Here is a 23,794-nt window from a genome sequence, read left to right on the forward strand (position 1 = left end):
AATTTCCCCCAACACGCACTGTGCTGAAGCACATTGCGTGTAATTTCACATTGCGTGTAATTTCCCCCAACACGCACTGTGCTGAAGCACATTGCGTGTAGGGGGAAATTAGTAAAAACATTGCAAAATGTTTGCTGTAGCACAATGTGCTTCAGCACATGCATGTTTATCATAGCAAATGCAATAGTGAGGATGGTAACATAAAATGTCTTTGATAACTCCATGACAGTCCTTTTTGTCCCTTTTTTGTGTTTTGAAATGATCCCCTTTTCCTCCACATTGTCTTTTCTTGGAGACTGGCCCTATCTTGTGATTGAATAAGAGGATACATTTATGAATGGTATTATATTCTCCTCAGTTAGAATTTGTCCCATCATGGTACCTACTGCTATTTGTCTTGCAGCTTTGTTAGCCAGGTTGTTACCCTTGGCTACGAAAGTATTTGACTCTTGGTGTACGGGACATTTGATAATGGCTAAAACAGCAGGTCGATGCATAGCTTCTAGTAACAGAGAAGTGGCTTCTCCAAGGGTGATGGGCATACCATCAGCTATACGAAAACCTCTTTGTTTCCATATGTTACCACGAGGCCGGGTCTACGCAGGGGCAAGAGGAGGTAATACCCCCTTAAACAAATGTCTTGCCTCCTCAAATCAAATCCGCCGAAAATGGCACAAAACAGAAAAGTTTTATCATCTATCTCCACTCCACTCCGTGCTGTGTGCCGGCTATGTGTGATCCACTGTCTGCAGACGGCAGAGACCCTCCCCCCCAGTAAACACCCAATCACTGTTTAGTATGCAAATGAGCCAAGATGCAGGTTTCTTAGTCTCAGTGAGGCAGAATGCAGCAGTAAAGTAAAGCTCCGTTAAACTCGTTGTAGCGTCTCATGTTGTGAGATACTTAATATAGATAACAAAAAACAAAAGTAAATATAGCAGTGTGAACAGAGTGTGAGCCTGTCAGTGTGAACGTTTCTTCAATCACACAAGCACAGTGAGAGATGAGTGCCTGCTGTATGTCACATACTGAGGACAAATGCCCTGTGTGTGCCAGACCCCTACGTAAAGCCCCGCCCAGCTTCTAGTTTTGCATGCTGTTTTTTGATAATCACAGCGATTTTTACAAAGCTTTTATTAACTTTTAACTCCTGCAGCTTTCAGCAGCTCAAAGGAGAATGGAGTGAAGACAAATCTGTTGAGTTGCTAACAAAAAAAACAAAAAACAACAAAAAAAGGACAATAAAAAACAAAAAAAAAAAAAAAATGTTCTGCTCTAGCCTATATCTGTTGTGTTTGTTAGTTCTGTTAGTTTGAGAAGTTTTTTTTATAAGACTAGCTTTGGTAAATACTGGCCACAGTGAGGTTATTGTAATTATTAGGTTCAAATTTATTTCATATGCCTAGATGCCTCATGGCCATCCAATAAGATAAATGTTAAGATGTTGGTTGTGCCTGGATGAAGGATATTTTTATTTTATTTTTTCTTAATTTTTATTTTATTTTTTGTTAATTTTATTTTTCAGTTTTCCTCCCTGAGGGATTGCCACCTTATTGTGGTCAGGGGGTTTGCGTGCCTCAGTGACCCTAAGAGCTATACCAGCAGGAGCTTCGTCTTCAGGTGGGACACCCAAGTTGGACAGGTCTTAGGGTAGAGGCCTGACAAAGTGCAATCCATTTCTTTAGGCTGGGGGTTGGACACACAGCTAACAACAACCCAATTCCATGTAGAAACACTGTTATCAACAACAACAACAAAACAAGCGGCGAGCACATTTGAGACCACGGTGCTTTGACACCCTCTATAGGGCACTCACACAGCGTCCCCACATCCTGCGAGTGAGTGAGTGAGTGACCTTTATTTGTCAGCTCTACCTATGGCAAAATTGTGCTGGAGCATGATGCCCCCTTCACATTTATGACTGCCCCCTCATATATGCCGGCCTAGAACCAGGCCTGTGTTACCGTATACATGACTGTATGCATAGGCTGAGCCCATGTATACATTAAGTTGCTGTCCCTAATTGGCATGCAGCTGTCAAAGCTTTGATTTCTGCAAGCTGGTCAGAGCATGGCTGAGCAATGTGTGTTGTTTGGATAGTCGCGAAAGTATCTTTCTCATTTAAAGAGGCAACAGGTAGGATTTGTTTATTTTAGCTTGGCGCCACCTAGTGTCAATGGTGTTGCGTCACACTGTCGCAATGACCAAATTGACCATGGGGATCAGAGATAATCAATAATATTACAATATTAAACTCTCTAAATTAAATAAAATGTAGACTGTAAAGCCACCGGTATACCTCTATGTATATGTAGAATGAGAAGGTGTGTGGACACTCTACTAAATAAATGAGCAATCTGAAGAAAAAACAAATAGTAATGCAAATAATTATACCAGAATGCACAGTGCCAGTACAAACAACTCACAGTAAATTATACCAATATGTGCAGTATCAGTACAAACAACAGTAGACACAGTGGAATTATACCAATATGCACATGTAAACAGTCCCAATTCTAGAATAAACGGTACCGTATGGAAACGATGCGGCCAGTTGGAGCTCAAATTGAATGGGAAACAAAGTTCAGGGTTCACTTAGCTGGGCGTAACTTAGCTGGGCGATGTCCGTTGATAGCTGCCTCCGTGAGAAGAGAACAGAAGGAAGGGAGGGGGGTATCACTGTCTGAGGGCTGCCGTAGAATGGCAATGAGGATGTCAGCCGACCAACACTCGCTACCCGGTCCCTGGTTGCCGCGTTTTGCAGTGCTGGCCAGCTAGGAATTAACTAGCAGCCATTACAGTACAGTACTCTCTCGTCTAGCTAACATTTAGCTGTGTTACTTACTGATCCATTAGAAAGAAAGCTAGTTGGACATCGGTTTTGAAGCCTCTTTGGTCACGGAGCTCCCTCCATCTCTTGAATGCCTGACTGAGGTTTACTCTTGTTTTTCCTCTTCTTTTATCACTCTCCTTTTTGCTCTTAGCTCGTTTTCTTTTGCTAGGCCGTTTTTCACTTGTCTACAAACTTTGTCTGTCTGTCTTTGCCCCCGTGACTCAACTATCTCATGCCCAACTCCTCATAAGGACCCGCTCCAGTCCCTGATTGGCTGACCGACCAGTTTTGCAATACATGACACGTTTCCTGCCGTAAAGCAGATTTTTTCCGTGAAATTTCAGCACTGGTAGCAGAAGCTTATTGCAAAGCCACTGAGTAACCTATGTAAATACTGATTCTGATTTGAGTCTGATTTTACTGTGGCCACTACCCTGTGCAATCCACATTATTTTCATAAAGATATATTTAGGAAAAGATGCTATCTGTTGCCTCTTTAACTGTACAATACTGAAACCAGCATGCTTACCTGTTGCATCTTTGAAACATGAACTGTCTACGAACAGCATGAGATCTGCCGTGATCTTCTGATCTGACTGTGTAAATCACTGAATCATGAATGCATCTGTGTTCTGAACACAGTCATGAGTGCCATCTGTTGGTACCCTCATCCTGGTTGCACGGTTAACAGTGTTGCAATGTTGTATGGTGAGTATAAAAGTACAACTTCATAGTCTATTTGTCTGGTTTATATCAAAACAAACCATGGGCTCTTGAGCAGTGCATGCAGTTGATGGGGCATGTATAGTGTCACTGGATGTCACGTTGTTGATGAAGAGGCCTTTTGGAATGCAAACACTGCTGCTGCCAGTCCCTGGTAGCAGGGTTGCAATCCTGCTTCAATGTTGTCCAGTTTTGTGCTGTTGTAGGCCAATGGTTGTTTTCCCATTGGTGTGTCTTGCATTAGCACAGCATTAGCATAGCCCGAGCATTCTGTGACATACAAATGAAGTGGCTTTGAGTCGTCAGGGTTGCCAAGTGCTGGTGCGGACTGCATATCTTCCTTTAATGCCTGGAATGACCCTTCTGCCTCCTCTGTCCAGCGCAAGAGGGCAGCACTGTTTGTTTGTCCTGCTGCTTCAATCGGGGCTCTTAATGGTGCTGTTTTGAGGGCATAGTCACAGATCCACGGCCGACTGTACCCTGCCATCAAAAAGAAAGTCAGCATGAGCCCTGCTGTTTTGTGGTTTTGGAGCCTTGACCATGGCTTCTACTTGCAATGGGACAATTAGTCTCTTGTCCCCATGCAATTGTCAGCCTAGGTATTTGACCTTCTGTTGGCAGAATTGGAATTTCTCTTTACTCACTTTGTGTCCTCCTATTACTAATGCTGTTAACACTTCAGTTTCTCTCAGTTTCTCTTTCACACTGTTCTTTTGTGGGACTACGGATTAGAAGATCGTCCAAGTACTGGATTACAGTACTGGGTACCTACAAATTTTGCAAGTCTTAGGCCAGCACCCTGTTGAATATAGAGTTACTTTGTACAAAGCCCTGGGCAAACCTTGTGTGCTGATACTAGTGGCCTTGGAACGTAAAAAGATGTTGCATATCTGGATGCAGTGGCATACTAAAGCAAACTGAATGGATCTATCACTGTATACCATTGTGTTACTGGTGGGATGTTAGTGAGTAGTGTGTGAGTGTGGGTCAGGGACGACCGGTGTCTCAGCCTCCACTATAGTGTTGATAGCCCTCAGATCATGCACCAATCAGTAATCATGAGTGTGGCTTTTTTTAATTGGAAAGATTGGAGTGTAACGGGGGCTCTTGGTTTTCATCAAGACCCTGGCTTCCACCAGGCCATCATAGTGGGCTTAATTCCATCAATGACGTGCTGCTTGAGTAGATGTTGTTTTTAGGGCAGTTTAGCACCTTGTTTTATCTTTGCCGACTTGGCAAGCCCTACATCGGTTTTGTGTTTTGGCGAACTTCTTTGGCACCTGACTTAACAGGGCTTCTTGCTCTGGGGTCAGTGTTATCTTTGTTGGTGTCCTTTTGTGAAGAGTGCAGTGTAGCGGCAGCTGTGGTCCGTTGGACTTTCCACCTGGGCTTGCACCCATCGCTCCCATGTCTTCCATTGGTGGTTCAGTGTCATTTCTTGTGGTATCAGTTGCAGCCAGTATAACAGTGGTTGCACAATCTCAGTATTCTCTTGTTGTGTGGTTACAGACATCATCCCTGCTTTTGTTTGTGGGTCATCAGGGAAATCCACGAAGAGACCATCCTGTGTGCACATAATGTTGACTTGTAATGGGCACAAAATGTCTCTTGCAAGAAGGAGAGAGGGATATCATTTTACCCCTTAGGCTTTTCTGGGCACCCCTTTTGCTAATTTGTGGCCTGGCTCTTCCATGGTCTCCATGTTGGACAGTCCCTTCTGATGTGGCCTCTTTGTCCACACCCCCAGCATTCATCCTGTCTTGTTTTGGTAGGGTCACCATTGGTTGGGTCTCCGCACTTTCAACATCCCTGGCCTGTGGGTGGGGCTCCACTTAAATCTGGGGTGGACTGGGTGTGTTTCACAGTGTTCATAAGGTAGCTTCACCAACTTGTTCTGCATGCATTAGAAGTGGAATGAAGTTGATGCGGTAAAGTTTGTGGCATCAGTACATGTTAAAGTAAAAACTGGTCACTTCCTGTTACCATCGGGGGTCGCTATGAGTAAGGTGGGATATTAACATATTGGGGCGTTCGGGGCGGAGCCATCATCTAGTCCAGCAAGTTTGAAGCTGCTGAGATCAAGTATGTGGGCGGGAGGTCCGTTCGAAATTCGATGGCAAGAAAAAGAAAAGTCACCAAAATTTGTCACGCCCTAGCGGCCACGCCCCTTGACATAGAGAAAAGCTTTTAATAACTTTTGATCAGCATGTTCTCAGGATGATCTGTACCAACTTTGAAGTCGATCGGACGAAATCCCTAGGACAAGTTCGTTCAAATGTAAGTTGTGGAAATCGCCGTCACGAAAAAATTCAAAACAAAATGAAGAAGAAGAAGCATTTTTGAAATTTGGGAAAGGGGCGAAATTTGGGCACGGAATGTCGCAAGAATAATAATAATAACAATAAACAGCGCGATTTCAATAGGGTCCTCGGACGACTTCATCGTCGCTCGGGCCCTAATTAAAGCTGCAAGCAGCGATGAACGGGCCCTCGCAGTCCACGCGCGTCGGGGCATACTGCCGTCGGGGGCCGTGCACCTAGAAGTCTTGTCAGCTGTAATAAATAAAAAAATAAACGTCATCTCTTACTTACATTTCCAGTATACAGGTCGGCACCCAACCCAAGTATGTATTTTTCCAAAAAGTAGAAACTGAATACATGCCCAATAGCTCAAGGTCTTCTGACTCTTTAAAAGTTGACATGGTGTCTCTAGCTCAAAGTATGAGGGACAAGAAGAGGTTGAAAGTCGATGAGTTTTGAAGAGGATTTGAAGATTTTCCAATTTACTTTCGTAAATTAGACTTATTAGACTGCAACCAGAGCGCCACCTATTGGCCGATTTGCACCGAATTTTGCACAAGTTGATGGGGTCAAGTTTGTGGCATCAGTACATGTTAAAGTAAAAGCTGGTCACTTCCTGTTTCCACTAGGGGGCGCTATCATTAAGGCAGGATATTAACATATTGGGGAATTCAGGGCAGAGCCATCATCATGTTCAGCAAGTTTGAAGCTGCTACGATCAAGCATGTGGGCGTGAGAGCCGTTCGAAATTCGATGGCGAGAAACTGAAACGTCACCAAAATTTGTCACGTCCTAGCAGCCACACACTTTGACCGACAGACATGCAGAGCACAACTTTTGATCAGCATGGTCTCTGGATGATCTGTAGCCAGTTTGAAGTCGATTGGACAAAATCCCTAGGACAAGTTCGTTCAAATGTAAGTTGTGGAAATTGCCGTAATGAAAAAATTCAAAACAAAATGGCTGACTTTCTGTTGGGATTTTACCATGACGTTAAGAGACTTTTTTGTGTGTCTGGGTATGATACATGTGTGTACCAAATTTCGTTTGCCTACGACAAACTAACCCCAATGGGGAGGGTATTTTGAAAATTTGCAGGGGGCGCTATTTCGGCATTTCGCGTCGACCATGTGCAACCGCCCAAAAAGTTAGGAGCATTTTCAAATTTGGGAAAGGGGCAAAATTGGGACAAGAAATGTCGGAATAATAATAATAATAATAATAATAATAATAAACAGCGCGATTTCAATAGGGTCCTCCGCGGACGACTTCGTCATCGCTCGGGCCCTAATAATAATAAACAGCACGATTTCAAAAGGGTCCTCGGACGACTTTGTCGTCGCTCAGGCCCTAATAATAATAATAATAATAAACAGCACGATTTCAATAGGGTCCTCGGATGACTTTGTCGTTGCTTGGGCCCTAATAATAATAAACGGCACGATTTCAATAGGGTCCTCCTCACGGACGACTTCGTCGTCGCTCGGGCCCTAATAATAATAATAATAAACAGTGCGATTACAATAGGGTCCTACAGACGACTTCGTCATCGCTCGGGCCCTAATAAACAGCGTGATTTCAATAGGGTCCTCAGACGACTTCGTCGTCGCTCGGGCCCTAATAAACAGCAGGATTTCAATAGGGTCCTCGGACGACTTTGTCATCGCTCGGGCCCTAATAATAATAATAATAAACGGCACGATTTCAATAGGGTCCTCAGACAACTTCGTCGTCGCTCGGGCCCTAATTATAATATATATATATATGTATATATATATATATATAGGTAGTGCCGACTCACATATGAGACATGATCAATTTATCTTTATTAACAGGCTATGTACCACTAGTCCTTTAAGGTAGCTGTAATTAAACCTCTTCTAGCCCACACTGGATCCAGAGTTGTTTGCCAACTGTAGACCAATATCTAATCTTCCCTTTCTTTCAAAGATCCTTGAGAAAGTAGTCGCAGACCAGCTGTGTGATTTTCTCCATGATAATAATTTATTTCAGGAATTTCAGTCAGGATTTAGAGTGCATCATAGCACTGAGACAGCACTAGTTAAAATTACAAATGATCTTCTGATTGCTTCAGACAAAGCACTTGTCTCTGTACTTGTTTTATTAGATCTTACGTGAGCTCTCAGTTTCAGAGTCTGTGAGTTTGTGACCTTAACGACTCTGAAACTGAAAGCTCACATGACCCCTACGACCCTGCTAGGTTTCCCAGGGTTTATAGCCTGCAACTTCGTACCAGTCATTGAGAACTGAAGAAGCTTCTTGGATGAGAGGCGAAATGTCTTCAAGAAACACAAGCAATGGGGCGTCGGTGGTTTAGTGGTAGAGCAGGCACCCCATGTACAAGGCTGTTGCCACAGCGGCCCGGGTTCAAATCCAGCTCTTTGCTGCATGTCATCCCCCCCTCTCTCTCTCCCCCCTCACACGTACCTATCCTGTCCATTAAAAGCATAATGGCCCAAAAAATATCTTTAAAAAAAAAGAAAGAAATGCAAGCAAGTCCAGTTGCCTACGATATAGCACTTACAATTACCATAACCTTAGTATTTTCAGCAGAGACGCAGCATGGCTCATTCTGTACATGTGTTTAATTTGGTCATGTTAGTTGACACTTTCAAGATTAATTCTGTAAAAAGTAAAAGTATATGAATATTTATTCAAATTATTTAAATGATTAATTAAATTATTGAATGAATATTAAATATGACTTAAAGTTATTGAGAAACTTTTTTCACAAAAATATTTATACAGGAAAAAGAAAAGCACTTAAATCCCATATGAAGAGGTATGTGTGTGTGTCATATGAGATCAATTTAGTATAATTTTTTAAGCCTCGACGCCAGTGGAGAGGCATAATATTTTCAGATTGTATGTCCGTCTGTCCATGCCATTCTTGTGGAAGCAATATCTGAAGAACATCTTGTGGGAAATAACTCTCAAACGTTGTGGGCTGTCATGCTGTTCCACACAGAGGAAAAAAGTACGAGCACAAGCTGCTAAATCTGAATTTAAAGTGCATTTTGAAGAGACTGTGTGTCTGATGAATCTCAGATTAGACAGAGAATCCACAGTCATTGTCTGCACAGTAGCCTTTATTACTGTAAAGCAAAAACAAAATATAGCAGTTTTTCATATTGTTGCAGTAGGTGTATGATGGATGTTATATTGTAAAAGCTTGGAACGTTGGAGGCAGATTGCCTGCCGTCTGAGTCACTGTCGACTCATGCAATTTAAAATATACTTTTGCTTTTAATAGTGTGATATACAGACACATTTCACTCTGAGTGTACCCATACACTTTCACACACTGCTTTTTACAATCATGTGTGATTACTTTTGAATTAAGCTGGGCATATTCACAGTGATAAATTGGATCTCTGTGTATTTCTCTCAAGATGGCGCCCCCAGTGCGGACGCCTGTTACAGCAATTCCTGCTCACGGCTGAGCTTTTTTCAATTTCTTTTTCATTTAACTTTCTTATTTGGAGTTTTTTTCAGTTAGCTAGCTAGCACTTATGTTTTGTTTTGGTATGGAGACGAAGACCGCTCTCTTTATAACGGTCTTTGTCCTATTTTTCCATGGACATGACCGTGTGTGGGGACCCGGCACCCAGCCGTGGCTCCATTGTTTACACCCGGGACCAGCTGCTAGCGCTGTGTCACACCGCAGTGCAGCCCGAGGAGAGGCATGATATTTGCTGCGAGCTGCGGAGAATGGAGATGAGGATGTCGCGCTGGAGTGCAGCGCCGACACCGGAGGAGACAGTACAAACCAGTCCTTCCGTCCGTCGTCATGGGGAATGTAAGATCGCTCCCCAACAAGATGGAAGAGCTGCTGGTGCTGACTACATGAACTTCTGTGTGGAAAGCACCGTACCCACCAGGAATGTACACTGCTTCTCCAACACCAAACCCTGGATTACTCCAGATATAAAAGCTCTCCTGAAGGAGAAGCAGAGAATTTTTAACTCTAGAACCAAGGAGGAGCTGAAGGCCGTGCAGAGGAGCTACGGAGAAACACAGGCAGGGAAAGGAAGAATATAAAAAGTTGATGGAGGAACAGCTGCAGCAGAGCGATGTCAGCGGAGTCTGGAGAGGTCTGAAAACCATCTCAGGACACAAACAACCAGACTCCCAGGCCAGAGGCAACCAGAAGTGGGTGAATGATCTGACTCAATAGATTTGATCAGTCTGCCCCTCCCCTGGCCCAGACATCATGGCTGCAACCCCCCTCATCCCCCAACCTCCCCACCTACACTCCTGGCACACTGCTTCAACACCTCCCCCACCCCCGCTCCCCCGGACATCTCACCAGCCCCCACCCTCCACCCCCCAGCACACAGCCCCCCTGCTCCAGCTTGTCCTTCACTACTTATCAGGTGAGAGATCAGCTGAGGAGGATAAAGACAAGGAAGGCTGCGGGTCCAGACGGCATCAGCTCCAGGCTCCTGAAGTCCTGCGCAGACCAACTGTGCAGCATAGTTGAAACCATCTTCAGCCTGAGCCTGAGGCTGGGGAGAGTACCATAGCTTTGGAAGACATCCTGCGTGGTACCTGTGCCAAAGACTCCGCACCCCAAGGACTTCAGCAGCTTCAGACCGGTGGCATTAACATCACACCTCATGAAGACTCTGGACGGCTGGTCCTGTCTCGTCTCCGCCCCGCAGTAGGCCCTTCAATGGACCCGCTGCAGTTTGCCTACCAGTCTGGCATTGTGGTGGACGACGCCTTCATCTTCCTCCTGCATAGAGCTCTTTCTGACCTGGAGAAGCCTGGAAGCTCTGTGAGAATCATGTTCTTTGACTTCTCCAGCCCTTTCAACACCATACAGCCTGCACTTCTGAGGGACAAACTGGAGCACATAGGTGTGGCTAATCATCTCACATCCTGGATCCTGGACTACCTCACAAACCGGCCGCAGCATGTCAGGACCCAGGATTGTGTAACGGACTTTGTTGTCTGCAGTACGGGGGCCCAACAGGGGATGGTACTGGCACCGTTCCTCTTCACCCTCTACACTGCAGACTTTTCATACGACACCCCCACCTGTCATCTGCAGAAGTTCTCCGACGACTCTGCCATCGTCGGCCTCATCACAGATGGGAATGACAGGGAGTACAGAGAACTGAACCAGGACTTTGACCTGAGGAGCCACCTTCACATCAACGTGGGGGGAAACCAAAGAGCTGATGGTGGATTTCCGCAGGTGCAGACTCCTCCCCCAAACACCGGTGAACATTCAGGGAAAGGACATTGAGATGGTGATATCTTATAAGTACCTGGGTGTTCATCTTAACAATAAAGTGGACTGGACTAATCACATAACAGCACTATACCGGAAAGGCCAAAGCAGACTCTACCTGCTGAGGCGGCTCAGGTCTTTTGGAGTGCAGGGGGCACTCCTGAAGACCTTCTTTGACACTGTGGCATCAGCCATCTTTTACAGAGTGGTCTGCTGGGGCAGCAACGTCTCGGCTGCAGATAGGAAGAGACTGGACAAGCTGATCAAGAAGGCCAGCTCTGTCCTGGGATACTTTCTAGACTCTGTGCAGGTGGTGGTAGAAAGGAGGATGACAGTCAAGCTGTCATCTCTGAGGACTAATGACTCCCACCCCCTACAGGAGGAGATAAAAGCTCTGGAGAGCTCCTTCAGCGATAGACTGATTCACCCAAAGTGTGTGAAGGAACGCTATCGCAGGTCCTTCCTGCCTGCTGCTGTCAGACTACATAACCAGCACTGCTCACAATAAACTGCACCATGGACACTTTATGGACACTATGGGCACTTTATAAACACCACAGCTGTTTGCTGTTTTTTGCACATACAATTACTTGCACTAGATGTGCTCTCTTTAATCCACTGCTCATTATTACCCACTTCTCATTATTATTATTATTGTTATTATTATTATTAGTTATCGCCATTTATTGTATTTTTGTACTTTATTTTGCATGCCTAGTTTTTAAGTTTTAAGTTTTTTAAGTTTAAATTTTGAAATTTTATTTTGACTCTTTCTCCTTGACTGTTGTGCACTGGAATTTATCAATTGTGGGATCAGTAAAGGTGTATCTTATCTTATCTTATCTTATCTGATGTTCTGACGTTACTCCTTTTTACAGAAGTGCCAGCTGATGGCCATGCTGCAGAGAGGCACCTCATTAAAAAAGCCCTCCAACTAAAACTAATGAACTGCACTAATGTGACATTTAAATCAGTGTCAAAGGAAGCATGTAGGAAATCGCATTTTAGCATTTTAATTAATTGGGCTTAAGTGTCCATTGGTAGTAGAATCTATGTATCAAATCAGTGCAGTGTGTACAAAATAATTAAATGAAAGTAGCCCTGACCTGTTTGCACTGTCACACTCATACCTGCTCAAAAACATTATTTTGTTGACCTTGTTGGATACCAGTGCTTATACACACGATAGCCTTTCTCTCTTTTGATTTTTTTTTTTTTTTTTTTTTTTTGTGTGTAGGCCTGGTCCTGGGGGGCGAAACTGTCAGAAGGCCAGTGTGGAACACAAGGCCTGTGAAAATCCACCCTGTCCCAAAGGGGCACCCAGCTTCAGAGACCTGCAGTGTCTGTCATATGACCGACATTCCAGCAAGAAGAAGGGTAGCATGCTGACTGCCATTATTAATGATGGTGAGAGAGAACAGCTTTTGTGTTCCATATTAATTTTTGTTTTTATTTTATGGGATCCCAGCCAGGAGATACCCTGGCAAAAGTTGTTTGGTTACACACTGGAAAAAGTCAGCTAATGCATAGGATGTATGCCTTAAATGTGAACAAACTGTTCACATAATGAAAACAACTTTGTTTTTCAAAAAATTATGAAATGTATGAAGAACAAAGAAAAGAGGTATTGCTTTATCCATGAACAAAACGTAATAATAAGATGAAAGTACAATATGTGTGTGTGTGTGTGTGTGTGTGTGTGTATGAGCAGAGAAGCCTTGTGTGTTGTTCTGCAGCCCAGTAGGTCGAGATGTCCCAGTCCTGATGGCAGACAGAGTGATGGATGGGACGCCCTGTGGACCATACGAGGCTGACCTCTGTGTTAATGGAAAGTGTCAGGTACCCATGCATATTCACACACACACACACACACACACACACACACGCACGCATGCGCACACACACACACACACACACACACACACACACACACCTTCAAACCTTCGACATGATGATGTACTGATTTTCCCATCCTTTAAAAAACAGTAAAAATGTTTACTGAGGACATCATTTTCAGAACTTATGCATAATTTGCATAGTTCACACAGATTCTAATGTGACTACTGGGTACCCATTTTTCTAGCAAATAACATAGTTTTGTATGACGTAAATTATCCAACATACTGCATCTGCAAGACATGAGTCAGTAACAAACAGAAAAAGATTCAGTAGTGCATTTGATACAATTCAAATTTTGGAAACCTCATATGTTCATAGATTTTGAGTACCTCTTGGCCTCTGACCTTTTCACCCACCTTTTAAGCCATGATTTACTGACTCACCAAAACACACAATGTCATCAATGATATGAGACATAGAACCTGGTAGTATTGTGTCTGGCATTTTAATAACAGAAGTAATGTTTGGTCTGGTCAGGTTATGTTTTTAGTTTATCATTAAGTAAGCAAGCCAAGGGATTAAAAACATGGAGTGAAACCAGATAATGCTGAATTTAACCTGTACTGTGACAGCACCTACATTCATGCAAAATGCCTGATGTTATATTTTCAGTGATTAGGAAACACTGTGCCAGTGATTTGGGGTACTAGACATGATTCCCTAAAGGGTTGATATTGTTACAAACTTCACAATTTTACATTTTAAAGTAAGCAACATAAATACTATCCATGCCACAATCACATTACTTATATGTAACCTATTCCAAAACCTCTATAGCTATTTTTTAAGGTGTAAACAGGGTAAATACATAAACATTTAAACAAGATGCATTGTTCTGATTTTTCTTATTGTGGTATTGTCTGAACAAATTGTCTGAAGTAATTTGAGTGCTACAGTACTGCCTAAAATGCTGGATCGGATATTATGTAAGTTAGGACTGGGTTTATCTCAAGTTAGTTTTAAAGAGGCAACAGATAGGATTCGGGTTTTTTTAGCTTAGTGCCACCTAGCGTCAGTGGTGTTGCGTCGCACTGTCGCAACGACCAAATTGACCATGGGGATCAGAGATAATCACTAATATGACTCTATTAGACTCTAAATTAAATAAAATGTAGGCTGTAAAGCCACCGGCTCTGTATATGTAGAATGAAAAGGTGTGTGGACACTACTAAATAAATGAGTAAAGAGACCAAGCAACAATTATCAGATTTATCTAAAGAAAAAACAAATAGTAATGCAAATAATTATACCAGAATGCACAGTACCAGTACAAACAACTCACAGTAAATTATACCAATATGTACAGTATCAGTACAAACAACAGTAGACACAGTGGAATGCACATGTAAACAGTCCCAATTCTAGAATAAACGGTACCGTATAGAAACGATGCGGCCGGTTGGAGCTCAAATTGAGTGGTTAAACAAAGTTCAGTGTTCACTTAGCCAGGCGTAACTTAGCTGGGCGATGTCCGTCAATAGCAGCCTCCGTGAGAAGAGAACAGAAGGAAGGGAGGGGGGTATCACTGTCTGAGGGCTGCCATAGAATGGCAATGAGGATGTCAGCCGACCAACACTTGCTACCCTGTCCCTGGTTGCAGCGATTTGCGATGCTGGCCAGCTAGGAATTAACTAGCAGCCAGTACAGTACAGTCCCCTCTCGTCTAGCTAACATTTAGCCGTGTTACTTACTGATCCATTAGAAAGAAAGCTAGCTGGACTTGGTTTTGAAGCCTCTTTGATCACAGAGCTCCCTCCACCTCTGACTGAGGTTTACTCTTGTTTTTCCTCTTCTTTTATCACTCTCCTTTTTGCTCTTCTTTGCCTCCTTACACCAGGGCCACACCGGACGCGGAAGCGCTGCTAATAGCCTCGAAGCGGCGAGAAGCGAAGCCAGTTTCCTTTCGGCGCCCATGTTAACCGATTGTGTCATCCACACCGGCCGCGCCGCGCAGCTTCGCTGCAGCGATTGTTTCGGCGTCTGGTCTATTTTCTTCGCAAGCGAATGTGTCAAGCAAGGCAGGAATATAGGCTATACATACAGTATTAGTCAGTGGTATCTAAACAGAGCGCGTGAGAGATGAACACACACACACACACACACACACGAGAGATAGAGAGATAGACAGAGTGGGGGCGCACACACGCAAACAGAGAGAAATACCCATGATGGAAAAACAGCCCCAAATGTGACGGAGACAACAGCTGGGAGCAGAAGCGCTTGTCGACCGGCGTGGAGAAATGCACGTCTGATGTGAACGGGCTCGCGCGAGAATTTCGGTGCGCTGCGCTTCGCAGCACTTCATTGGCAGTGTGGCCCTGGCATTAGACAGAGGAGCTCATTTTCTTTTTTCCCTTGTCTCCAAACTTTGTCCATCTGCCATTGTGCTCGTGACTCAACTATCTCATGCCCAACTCCTCATAAGGACCCACTCCAGTCACTGATTGGCTGACCGACCAATTTTGCAATACATGGCGCATTTCCTGCTGTAAAGCAAATTTTTTTCTGCGAAATTTCGGCACCGGTGGCAGAAGCTTATTGCACAGCCACAAAGTAACCTATGTAAACGCTGATAGTCTGATTTTACTGTGGCCACTACCCTGTGCAACCCACATTATTTTTATAATGATATATTTAGGAAAAGATGCTATCTGCTGCCTCTTTAAGTATATTGATTTTCTTCCAATTTTATCTTCAATGTAGGAAATTAATTTAACATTCAACAACACTGAAAATGAAAAGCATCAGCCTTTTTTATTGTATTCTCCACACTGTTTATTCTGCATTTTCCTTTAAAAGGTGTAATGTGGTTCTATATTATTTCAAGTTCTGCCATTCTTGGTTATTGACAGCGTCTGATTCTGGGGTAGAAAAAAATTCCTTTAAATCCTGAAAGTATGACAAGCTATTGGTTAATTTGATGTAAATACTGCATAATGTACAAATAGATAATGTGCCATCATCTGCAATGCTAAATCAATGCCATTATCCTGTATGGGGACCAAGTGTCTCTAGGTTACTGGATACTTAACACAAATTTGTGGTCAAACAGTTACATAAAGGTGCAATGTGGGGACATCATGAATGTCCCAAATTTCAGTGATATTTTGATCATAGAAAAATGTCTATACAGGTTCATATCTGTCGTAAATGTCCCTTAATCTTCTGCCTCTTAGATGCATTAAATTAAACTGTTTGGTAGACTTAATTCACACAATATTTTTTCCTCATAATGACCTTATTTGCTTTATATACGTAGGTGCTTACACAAAACAGCAGCAGCATCAAAAGACAACTTACAGAGACTCTTGACATTAGCTAATGAAGGTGAATGTACCTGTTGATGAGTGTCCCTTGGACAGATAGCTTCATCCATCCTTGTCTCTGACAAGACAGCAAGCCTTTTACACTTCCAACATCCATTGCACAAGTTGTAATCTGCATTGATTTGTTAGAAAAAACAATGACCAATGTTGCTGGAAAAAAATTGTCAATTTGATGTAAACACTGCATAAAATTCAAGTAGACTAATACATGTTTATAAGGACACAACATAAACTTAAATACATGCTAACACATCAGAATTCTGCTCACAAATTTCCTATTAATATGTCAATCTGTTTTGCTTTCACACTCATTTTGTACAGAAGAAGCTCAGTGGGGACATTTCATACGCCATGTTATCATCCTTTATGCGACCAAGTGTCTCTCGGTTATCGGATACTTAACACAAAGTGTAGTCAAACAGAAGCATAAATGTGCACTGTGGGGACGTCATGACAGTCCCAGATTACAGTGATAGTTTGGTCATAGGAAAATGTCTATACAGGTTAAGATCTGTCCTAAATGTCCCTTGATCTTCTACCTTCTAGATGCATTAGATTAAATTGTTGGGTGGGCCAGATTCACAATCGATTCCCCTCATAATGACCTTATTTGCTTCATTTATTTGCTGAAACAAAACAGCAGCAGCAAAAGAAGACTTACAGAGACTCTTGAAATATACATTAATTAATGTACATTTCTAAATTCTAATCTCATATTTCCTACTATGTCTCCTTTGTTTTCACTCGCTTTTATTTCCATGAATAGATGGCGGCGCGCTGCAGTGCAGTGGCTTCTCTAGCTCTTGGTTTTAGCGACAGTACTACTGCCTGTTCTGGCAGGACAACATTAAGGTACAGCTCAGCTGAGCTTTTAGAGCTAAATAACAACTTTTTGGTTTCACTTCCATCAGAGCTCAAAGCTACACTCAATAGATTGCAACTTTTGAGGACAGCAGCATGGAGGAGCAGGCTTCGGTGCTTCAGAGGCAAGAGGAAGCGGTGTACCAGGAAGCAGAAAAGGGGCAAAAGGGCCGGTTTGCTAGCAAAGCTAAGGCCTAGCGCTAGCATACCGGGGATTCCATCGCTCTTTCTGTCCAATGTACATGCCCTGGATAACAAAATGGACTTATTACGACTGTGACTATGCCAACGTGAGATGCAGAACTGTTGCGTTATTGTCTTGACAGAAACCTAGCTCAATAGCAGCTTGCCGGACTCTGTCTTCCAGCTCGATGGGCGGCTTCTCTTCCGATCAGACTGCAACCAGCACTCAGGGAAAACAAGAGGAAGGGGCATCTGCATCTGAATGAAGGTTGGTGCACAAATTGTTCCATAGTTGGCTGGCACTGCTCTGAAGCAGTTGAATATCTTTCTGTCAAATGCCGCCCGCACTTTCTGCTATGTGAATTCACGGCCGTGTTTATAGTTGCTGTCTATGCCCCCCCACAAGCTAACACTAATGCTGCTCTAAAGGAGCCACGTGATAGCTTCAGTTCACTACAAAGCAAACACCCGGAGCCTTGTATATAGTAGCGGGAGACTTTAATCATGTACATCTGCAGGACACACTCCCAATGTTCCATCAGCACGTCACCATCGCCACTAGGGGTGAAAACACATTGGACAGAGTTTACACAAACAGACGAGGGACACACAGACCCAAACCTCAACCCCATCTTGGTTCCTCAGATCACATCTCAGTCATGCTGGCCCCTGCATACTGCCCTGTATTAAAGAGCAGGAAAGCCACTCAAAAAAAAATCACGGTGTGGCCAACGGAAGCTGTGTCTATGCTTCGGGACTGCTTTGAGACAACAGATTGGCGGATGTTCAGAGAGGCCGCAACAGGGGAGGGCAGTGTGAACCTGGAGGATTATACATCGTTTGTCCTGGGCTACATCAGCAAGTGCGTGGAGGATGTTACCATCACCAAAACCATCATCACACATCCCAATGAGAAACCCTGGTTAAATGCAGAAGTACGTTCCCTACTGAGAGAGCAGGACGCTGCATATAGGGCTGGCAACGCAGTGGCACTCAGGGCAGCCAGAAGGAACCTGTCAGCGGGCATAAAGAGGGCCAAATCCACCTACGCTCAAAAAATTCAGGGACATTTCTCCACAAAATCTCCACAACTAGCTCTCAGAGGTACTAAAAGACATATTTAACACCTCACTTTCCCAGGCCATTGTCCAAACATGCCTTAAGACCTCTATCATCATCCTGATGCCTAAGATTCAGACAGTGTCCAGCCTCAGTGATTATCGCCCAGTTGCACTTACCCCGATTGTGGCGAAGTGCTTCGAGAGGTTGGTGATGACACAGATAAAACAGTCAATTGGTGTGACAGAGGACCCTCACCAGTATGCCTACAGGCGGAACCGCTCCACAGCTGATGCCATCTCTGCTGTGACCCATACTGCTCTCACACATCTGGAATCTAGGGACTCATATGTGAGGCTGCTTATTCTTAGATTTCAGTTCCACCTTTAACACCATCATTCCACAAACACTGGTGAACAAACTGACAGAACTTGGATTATCCTCATCTCTCTGTAACTGGATTTTGGACTTTTTGACTAACAGGCCACAGTCTGTAAGAATCAACAGTACCACATCCTCATCCATCATCCTTAACACCAGCTCCTTCCAAGGCTGCGTCCTCAGCCCCCTGCACTACACACTCCTGACACACAACTGCAGGCACACTATCAAAACAACCTCATTGTGAAATTTGCAGACAACACCGTGGTGGTGGGGCTCATCACCAAGGGCAACGAGGCCGCTTATAGGCAGGAGGTGGATGAACTGGGAAGGTGGTGTAGGGAGAACAACCTTGTTCTTAACATCAGTAGAACCAAAGAGATGGTGGTGGATTTCCGGAAGACTGGCAAAACCCCCTCTCCTCTGCACATTGGTAGTACACCTGTGGAGATGGTCACCAGCTACAAATACCTCGGGGTACACCTGACCAATGCTTTCACCTGGCGAAACAACACCATGACTGTCATTAAAAAGGCTCGTCAACGTCTGTACTTCTTGAGGAAACTGAAGAGAGCAGGGCTGAACTCCAACATCCTCAGCTCATTCTACAGGTGTGGTCGAGAGCACCCTGACTTACTGCCTCACTGTGTGGTACTGCAGCTGCACAGTGGCAGAAAAGGAGGCGCTGCAGCGGGTGGTGAAGTCTGCACAACGGTCCATCGGATGCAGCTTCCCACCCATCTCAGACATCTACACCAGCAGATGCATGGACAAGGCAGTCTGCATCATAAGAGACTCCACCCACCCTGTAGATGGGCTGTTTGACGCCCTGCCCTCTGGAAAAAGACTCTGCAGCATCCAGGCAAAGACCACCCGACTAAATAACAGTTTTATCCCGATGCTGTCAGACTGTTGAACCGGTCCACACAGCCATGTCATTAACAACCTGCTAGAATTGCACTTCCTAACTGCTGCACTCTGTTTTGAAATGCTGGTACTGTTCCATTGCTGCTATCTGTAGATAGTTAGTTGTATTTTAGTTGTTTTTCTAGATGTGATTTTAGTAGTGATTTTAATCAGCAGTGGTTTTAATTAGTATTTATTGAGTTTTATTTATTATTACACCGAGACCTGAGTCCTGTGTTTCGTTTGTTCATGTCTCATGAGCAGAATGACAATAAAGTATCTCTGATTCTTATTTTGATCATGGACAGAAGAAGCTTAGTGGGGACATTTCACATACCATGTTGTCATCCTTTACGGTACCATGTGTCTCTAGGTTATCAGATACCTAAGACAAAGTTGTCATCAAACAGTAACATAAAGGTGCACTGTTGAGATGTAGTGAATGTCCCAGATTACCGTGATAATTTGTTCATAGGAAAATATCTATACAGGTTCAGATCTGTCCTAAATATCTTAATTATGTTGAAGCACTAATTGAAAATACAATTTAATCAATGTTATTAGTTTGTCATATAGGTACCTTCAACTCCTACAGTATGTTATTCTGAGACAATATTAAACTCTACACATTTAAACACTGTTCAGTTGTGATACATAGTGCCATTCGCCATGGACAGTCTTCTCCTCTGTACCTATATGTAATTTCTTCGCCTTCCTTTATGTCTTTTAGAGAAAAAAGTGCGGCCTTCCTTCCACGTCAACTTTTTTCATGCTAATAATAACATAATATAATAATAATTCTTTTTGATGGGCACCAATACCATGTACTAAAAGCCCTGGGGCTAAATTGTCTAAGACTAAGATGATACGTTTCTAAGTTAAAGATTATTTCAGCTGTACTTTTTATTGTTTTCTTGTAATTAATTATCACTCTGCAGCTTTGTCCCTGCTCTCTGAGAAGGGGCTGAGCACCTCCATATAAACTTCACATACGTCGTCTTCCTTATTGGTACTCATCAAAGGCAGACTCCATGTAGAGAGACATGTCTGGCAACAGAAACATCACAGCTGCGCTGGTGTCTTTCTGGATATACAACTTAGCCATGCAGCTGCTGCTGAGGTGCATACAGGCAGAGCATCACCTGAGCAGAGAAGTGGACAGGTTAGTAATAGGATGGCCGTTACTGACCAATGTCTGCAGCTCTTATTCTCTCTTTTTGTTTTTTTACTAAAGCCTTTTAATGTATTTTATCATGTTGTCTGTTTTTAACTCTTGGCATAGCACATCTTCACTGCCTTCTGTAGCACTTTGAGATTTGTTTTTATGTAAAGTGCATTACAAATAAAATGTTTTTTATTATTATTATTATTATTATTATTATTAAACTTTACCCAGAACTGTGATGTAAGGAATATCATTTATTTTACTGACAATTTGATTTTTTATCACTGATCTATGAGTGTTTATATAATGATGTTGCTGAAGTAAGCTTTACTGTTGTTGCTCTACAAACAACAAAAAGTTATATTTGAAATAAAAAGTAAATACATTCTAATCTGGTTCTAAATGTATTCTTTTAAAAGGATAAATAATTAAATTAGGTATAAAAATGATAAGGAGTATCACTACTGAAAAGAAACATTTTTATGTCCATCTAGACATAAGACATCATCTTACATCTTACTGCATTGATGTACTTAACCTCCAGTTTCCATGTTTTTGTCAATCTTTAAACCAACATAGTGACAGGCATCTTTAAGAGGACTGATATTTGGTGGCATTTTAAACTGTTGAGAAATTAATACAGTGACTTAGTGATGGCTTGAGTTCTTGTAAAAATACATGTGCTGTATTTTACACTGTGCTACGCCATCTCAATTTCTGTTAAATCCAGCCTAAAATATAAAATGTATAAAATGTGTCAATTTGTGAAATAAATCAGGACACACTTAAAATGTGGATGGTTGTAGAATGAACCCTGTCCACTATAAACTGTAAACACTGGACTGCAGTCTTCTCAAGTTTTAATCTCTGTACCGTTCACTTAACATATAACTCACTTTTTCATTTGTTCTATGATATATCATTTTAATAAACCATTCAGAATCTCATTTCCACTGGCATGAATTAGTGACATGTCCAGTATGAATTTAATCAATATTATAGGCAAAAGCGCAATTGCTATACTGTTTATTAACTGCAACCAACCACCATAAGGCTCTTTCAAGATGAACTATGTTTCATCTGGAAAGAAGATGAGAACAGGCGGCAGCAGCAGGGGACATAGCCAGAAAACTGGGGTAGTGTGAGACAGTTTTCCATCTGGCTTCAGTCTGTACAGGAAGTCACAGAAACACACATCCTTTTAGATTTATGGTACCTATGTATTAGTCAAAGTCAAAAAGTCAAAGTCAGCTTTATTGTCAATTTCTCCACATGTACCAGACCATAGGCGTTTCTAGCCCATTTTGGGGGGTGCTGAAGCACCCCTAAATTGAATCCCAGCACCCCAACATTTGAGAGATTTTTATTTATTTATTTTTTTTTACAGTATGTCCCTTTTCAACAAGCTAGAAAAGTGTCAAAACCATACAGTACTTGGTTGAAACGTATTATTTTAACAACAAAAATACAGCCCCCCCCCCCCCCTTCCTCAGAAATGGTTTGATCCACCCCATCCCTCCCACCTTTCCCCTCTGAGCGCTCTCTATCTGAACAGAGCGAGCAATGCGCTGCATTCCATGTGCAGTAGTGGTGTAAGTACCTGGCTTAAACCAGGATATGTGGCACATTTATTAACTTCTACCACTCAATACCAACACATTACTATCATTACCAGTACTCCGGAAACATACATACTGTTTATGTGTATGTTGAGGAGCTGCTGTATCAAAATGAGTTGTCTTCCCCCAGAAATTAGGGTTACGATATGTTTCTTTTATGATTCCAATCCATTCCTCTTTTGCTGTGGCTCAGCATTTAAATAACCTTCATCAGATTTGATGGTTTAGTCACAGACTTTCCCAAAAAGTGTTGTGCTTTTCTTTCACAAATGTGGGAATGAAATTGAGTTAAAATGTACAAAACAGTAAAATTTATCTTGCCTGGCCGGGCAGCTCTCTGGGTGCTCAGCACCCCTAAACCTCTGATCCTAGAATCGCCCCTGTACCAGACATACAGAGGAATCAAGAAGACGTTTCTCACTGTCCCATGGTGACAGAATAAAATGCACAAGCACAACAGATAAAGACAAGACATTTCCTAACACTGAAGTAAACAATAAAGCGCACAACAGATAAAGACATTTACTAATACTAAAAGTAAAAACAATAAAATAAAATATAAAATCTATGAAATCTAAAATCTAAATATATATAATAGTATACTGTGTGGAAATGGTATGTGGAAAAAATAGCAGAAGTTTCTGTATATGTTAAGTAGTGCAAAAACAGTCAGTAATAGCAACATGATATATTGTACTGTAATAGTGCAAAAAGACAGTCAATCTGAAGGTCAGGGTTCAGAGTCCAGAGTGTTTTTGGGGGGAGGAGCAGAGAGGAGGGAGTGGGAGAGCGGGGAGAGAGTTCAGCATCCTGACAGCCTGGTGTATGAAACTGTTTGTAAGTCTGGTGGAGGGGGCACGGGGGCTCCGATGCCTTCTCCCTGAGGGCAGGAGGCTGAACAGACTGTGTGCAGGGTGGCTGGCATTGCGCACAATCATGGTTGCTTTGCGGGTGAGGCGGGTGTTGTATATGTCTTGCAGGGAGGGGAGCGGAGCACCGATGATCTTTCCAGCTGTGTTCACTATGTGCTGCAGCGTTTTCCTGTTGTAGTCAGTGCAGCTCCCGCCCCACACAGCGATACAGCTGGTCAGGGTGCTCTCAATGGTGCCTCGGTAGAATGTGCACATGATGGGTGGGGGAGCTCTCGCTCGCTTGAGTTTGCGGAGGAAGTAAAGGTGCTGCTGTGCTTTCTTCACCAGTGATGCAGTGTTGGTGGTCCAGGAGAAGTCCTCACTGATGTGCACCCCCAGGAATTTGGTGCTGCTCACTCTCTGCACAG

The 23,794-nt window shown here is 43.0% G+C and overlaps 1 protein-coding gene across 2 annotated transcripts in view; it reads left to right on the top strand.

The window, feature by feature from the left end:
* adamts17 (ADAM metallopeptidase with thrombospondin type 1 motif, 17) overlaps positions 1-23,794 on the top strand; it is a 526,549-nt gene that overhangs the window by 353,794 nt on the left and 148,961 nt on the right. For both annotated transcript variants that reach the window (XM_033627478.2, XM_078162521.1), the window contains 2 exons: positions 12,354-12,523; positions 12,828-12,955. In XM_033627478.2, coding sequence (XP_033483369.1) covers positions 12,354-12,523; positions 12,828-12,955 — 298 coding nt within the window. The remainder of the gene's footprint in view (positions 1-12,353; positions 12,524-12,827; positions 12,956-23,794) is intronic.

This window comes from Epinephelus lanceolatus, chromosome 2 (assembly GCF_041903045.1).
Source record: "Epinephelus lanceolatus isolate andai-2023 chromosome 2, ASM4190304v1, whole genome shotgun sequence".
Taxonomy (NCBI): Eukaryota; Metazoa; Chordata; class Actinopteri; order Perciformes; family Serranidae; genus Epinephelus; species Epinephelus lanceolatus.